We start from the raw sequence: 5,177 nt of genomic DNA, 5'->3' as shown, positions 1-5,177 counted from the left end.
TAAATTTGATAGAAGATCTCTTTAAATTATGATGATAAGAGTCTAAGAGATTGTCTCACATTATATATAGATAGAAGACTGTGAGACTATCTCACATCAAATTATAGCTCAACTATTAGAGCAACGTGCTAATATTAACACAATTGTATTCTGGTCTAACCATAGTATTGCTTTGGTCTAACCATAGTATTGCTTAGCTATGTAGAAATATTATAATCCGTTAAACATGTATCCATCATAAAAGAATTAGAACAATGGAATCAAACCAAATAAAAGAGATCCATATAAACAAATTAATACAATTAATACAATGATGGAGTAGACATGTGGCTTAATAAGGTAAACACATACAACTGGAAATTAGGCTACCACTATGCTATTAATACGGAGTATTAGACTAATTTACTCATAGATTAACTTTTATAAGAAAATCATGTACTATGGCTAAAAACGAAGGCAATTAATGTTTGAATTAATCATGATTGTTGGAGTATTGGATCAAATTACGCACTAAAATGACCATTGAAGGCAATAGTATTGAATTCACAACTTCTGTTTACAATACTCGATTATTTATACAGTAAACATTGAATCAATGACAGTGGCATGGAAATTATACCTCAATCGGCGAGTTTATTTCTTTTCATTCGCTCAGTTTGGTTGAGTCGTGCTGATAACGTGTTATAGAATAAGAAATAGAGAAGAAAGAGTATAGAGAACTTAGAGAGAAATAAGCAAATTCATTGAGAGAGGTAAGAGAGTTGTCTATTATTCATCTCATATGGGATATATATATGGTACATAGATGATGGGTTTATCAATACCCTGGTTACATGTATAATGGGTATAAGCCCAATGGACATCCATCTAACTAATGTTTCATAACATAAACATCCTAATGTTAGTGTACTTGCACGAGTTTTTTTTAAAATTTTGTTCTTGTATATTTCTTGTCAGCTACTATAAGACTGTTTTTTTCCGGTTTTATTGCATTTCTCATTCAGAGCACTTTAATTCAGCTCAACTTTTTTCAGCTCTATTCATCTCATATCAGCTCACTTTAGTTCACTTCAGCTCCATTTAGCCCAAAAAAATGGGGTCTAAATAAGTTTTTTTAGTTCTTTATTCGCAATAATTGAAAACGGTACTAATTTAGTGGGCTTTTTTTTGTTATTACATTTAATTGCGCATTATTGTAAAGGTGACTACTTATTGCATTTCTGTATTTCACTGCGCACAAGGTTCCTCGCATACACGTCTATTTGTGTCACTTCCTTCTATCTTTGTACGACTTGGTTACCTTCTTCATTGTCACGCCTAAACAATTAGAAAAGTTTAAGCATGGCAACAAATGAATGACTGGTTAATTATGGAATAAGGATGTTAGTTAGAATATAAGTCGGTTAGGTTGTTAACATAACCAACACAACAAACTCTAACTAACTAACTATAAATACCCTTCCTCTATGTATTCTGTTATGTACGAATCAATATACAAGTTATCAAATTTATCTCTCAATACTTTCTTCTTTATTCTCTCTCACTGTTTCTTACCATGATCTAGATTGATCACAGTTTATATGGTATCAGTGGTTTGATCCAAATTCGCTTCCGCACAAATTCTCAATTATACAACCATATTCATTGTTAAATCTTTGAATATTCTTCATCATTTTCATCAAAATCATTACATACTTCAATCATGTCACAGCCTGATTCAAATTCACAGTCTGGTGTTCAAGATTCTTTGTATTCTCCTCTTGATGATCCGTTTTTCTTATCACCATCTGATCAACCTGGGTTGAAGCTTTCTGAAACTTTGTTTGATGGCTCCAATTTTCGACAATGGCAGCGTGAGATCATTCAGACGCTTCTCTCAAAGAACAAGATTGGTTTTATTTCTGGCGAATGTTCTATTCCTGATAAAGCTGACAAAAGGTATAATGCTTGGATTCGTTGTGATATATATGTTTCTCGCTGGATTAAAAATTCTATGATCAAAAGTTTGCAAGATAGTTTTCAATATACACAATCGTCTAAACATCTCTGGTCAGAATTAGTTGAACGTTTTGGTCAGTTGAATGTACTTGAACTGTATGAGTTAAAGAAAGAACTAGCCAATGTTAAACAAGAAAATGCATCTTTATTGGATTATTATGGCAAAATCAAAGGACTTTGGGAGAATATAGATCATATGGACCCATTGCCTCAATGTACTTGTGGTATAATGCTTAAATGCACCTGTCACATGCTAAAAAGGATGATAGAAAGGGAGACACGGTCAAAGTTAATCCAGTTATTAATGGGATTACATGCTGGGTATGAACAAGTACAATCTTCTTTGTTATCCATGGATCCTCTCCCTCCCATTAATAGAGCCTTAGGGGTTTTGCAAAAGATTGAGCGACAAAAGACTATTAATGACAGTAATGGTTCTGTTAGTCTTGAAACTGTTGCTTATGCTGCCAAGAAAAGGTTTGCTAATCATAAGTCTACTGAGGACAGTCAAAAGAATAAGCGTTCTAAGGACATTTCTCTTCAGCCTGGTATTCCTGGACAGCAGCCTGTTGTTCCTGGACAGTTTGCTGCTTCTTGTGCTCAGTGTGGTAAAAATAATCATAAGACCGAAGATTGCTTTCAACTTCAGACCTGCTTGTTTTGTGACATTAAAGGGCATATCATTGAACATTGCTACAAGTTCAAGGCCTGGAAGGCTAAGCAGGCCAAGAAAGCTGCTAATTCAGCTGAAGTTATGCCTTCTGCCAGTCACACTACTGCAAATACTGCAGAGGCAAGTTATAATCAGGATACTCAATATGCTCCTGTCAGTGGTCCTACGTCTCAGACTGCTGCTCCTTATGTTAATCCTTTTTATCCTACCTCTTTTGGTTATGCTCCACCAGTGCACTATTTTCAAGGGACATCCACCATTCCAAACTTTGTTCCTGCTCAGAATGCATCCACTACTGCTGGGATTCAGAATACTAATGCATCTGCTGGGGTTTCTCAAGCTTCTTCTGTTGCACCAGATATAGTACAGGGCATTGTAGATTCTGTTACTTCCAAAGTTCTGCAAGCTCTATCTGATAAATCTAATTCTTCTCATTCTTGTGATCCTAGCTCTCAAGCTTATAGCCATTTTGCAGGTATTTCTTCTGCTTACTCTTTTATCAGTAGAATTGTTTCATGTTATAAGGAATGGGTTATTGACACTGGTGCTACAGATCATATGACTTCAGATGCTTCTCTTTTGTGCAATATTGTCAATTTGTCTTGTCCTTTGCTTGTTACCTTACCTGATGGCACAGTTAAACAAGTTTTCAAAACTGGTACAGTTTATTTAACTAGTACTATTACTTTGTCTGATGTCTTGTTAATCCCTGATTTTCAGCCTAATTTGTTATCTGTTGGAAAGCTTATTTCAAGGAACAACTTAGTTGTTACCTTTCTAAAGGATATTTGTCTTTTTCAGGACCTTTCAAGTAAAAGAACAATTGCACAGGGTAACAGATCAGGAGATTTATATACCATTAGAGTGCCTATTTTTCAAAAAGCTTGTAATAATACTAGCCTGAGTTCATTCAGTACTGCTAAACAATTAAATGTAGCTCTTTTTCATTCTAGGCTTGGACATCCTTCTGTTGAAAAATTAAAGCATGTAAATCCTGTTGTAATGCAAGGTGTTAATAAAATGGATTGTGAAACATGTGTTTTGGCTAAACATCATTCTTTACCTTTCTATAGAAGTCTTTCTCATGCTAAGCAATGTTTTGATCTTATTCACATGGACTTATGGGAGCCATATAGAACCCCTGATAGGACTGGTGCTCAATCCTTTTTGACTATCCTTGACGATTACACCAGGAGTACCTGGACTTTTTTGTTACAGCATAAGACTCAGGTTCCTGAGCTAATTCAGAATTTTATAAATCTAATAGAGAATCAATTTAGTACAAGAGTTAAAGTTATACGGTCTGATAATGGCACTGAGTTCTTTCAAACCAAATGTAATGACTATTTTGCATCTAAAGGTATTATACACCAAAGAAGTATTGTTGGTAGACCCCAACAAAATGGTAGGGTGGAGAGGAAGCATCGTCATCTATTAGAAACTGCACGAGCATTAAGATTTCATGCACAGCTTCCTATCAGGTTTTGGGGAGATTGTTTGTTAACTGCTTCCTATTTAATTAATAAAATGCCCTCTTCTGTTCTTAATTGGCAAACCCCACATGAGTTGTTGTTTAATACTAAGCCAGCATATGATGAATTAAGAATCTTTGGTACATTATGTTATGCAACAAGGCCACCAACTGTCACAGATAAGTTCATGCCTAGAGCTAGAAAATGCTTGTTTATTGGTTATCCCTCTGCTCAAAAAGGCTACAAACTTTATGATTTGGATACACATGATGTATTTGTTAATAGAGATGTTGTCTTTTATGAGCATTGCTATCCTTTTAAGACTACTAACATTCAACAAGTTGCAGCTGATTTTGTTTCTGATCTTAATAGTATTGAGAATTCTTTATCAATTACTAGTAATATTCCAGATAATACAAACATCAGTCACCTTCAACAAGATAATATTAGTATTACTCCTACTACTAGAGATTTTTGTAGACAGTCTGAACCACCTGCAGGATCAGATAATGTCAGAAGATCCAGCAGGAAGAGACAACAGTCTCTAAGGTTGTCTGGTTATCACTGTCCTGCCACTGCTTCAGCATTTCATACAGCAGTCCTTCAACAACTTCATGATTTTGATCCAAGCTATAAGTCTTCCTTGTCTAATGTAATTAAATAGGTGGAGCCTAGCTATTATAATCAAGCTAGTAAGGATCCTCGATGGGTTGCAGCTATGGATCAGGAATTGTTGGCTCTAGAGAAGAATAGCACTTGGGAGCTCACTGAACTGCCTAAGGATAAGAAAGCTATAGGGAGTAAGTGGGTATACAAGATAAAACACAAGGCTGATGGGACTGTTGAAAGGTTCAAAGCTCGTCTTGTGGCTAAAGGTTTTAATCAGATAAAGGATAAAGATTACAAACACACATTTTCTCCCGTTGCAAAATTCACTACTGTGAGAACTTTACTAGCAGTAGCAGCAATCAGAAAATGGTCATTGTTTCAACTTGATGTCAATAATGCCTTTCTTCATGGCTATATTGATGAAG

The 5,177-nt window shown here is 35.2% G+C and overlaps 1 protein-coding gene across 1 annotated transcript; it reads left to right on the top strand.

The window, feature by feature from the left end:
* Positions 1-1,702: 1,702 nt before the first annotated feature.
* LOC141655567 (uncharacterized) lies at positions 1,703-4,807 on the top strand. Its single transcript, XM_074462642.1, has one exon. It carries the CDS (start codon positions 1,703-1,705, stop codon positions 4,805-4,807), a length of 3,105 nt encoding a protein of 1,034 aa, XP_074318743.1.
* The last annotated feature ends 370 nt before the right edge of the window (positions 4,808-5,177 follow it).

The sequence above is a fragment of the Silene latifolia genome, chromosome 5 (assembly GCF_048544455.1).
Source record: "Silene latifolia isolate original U9 population chromosome 5, ASM4854445v1, whole genome shotgun sequence".
Taxonomy (NCBI): domain Eukaryota; kingdom Viridiplantae; phylum Streptophyta; class Magnoliopsida; order Caryophyllales; family Caryophyllaceae; genus Silene; species Silene latifolia.
The sequence above is the reverse complement of the archived record's forward strand: the minus strand, read 5'-3'. Positions and strand labels throughout refer to the sequence as shown.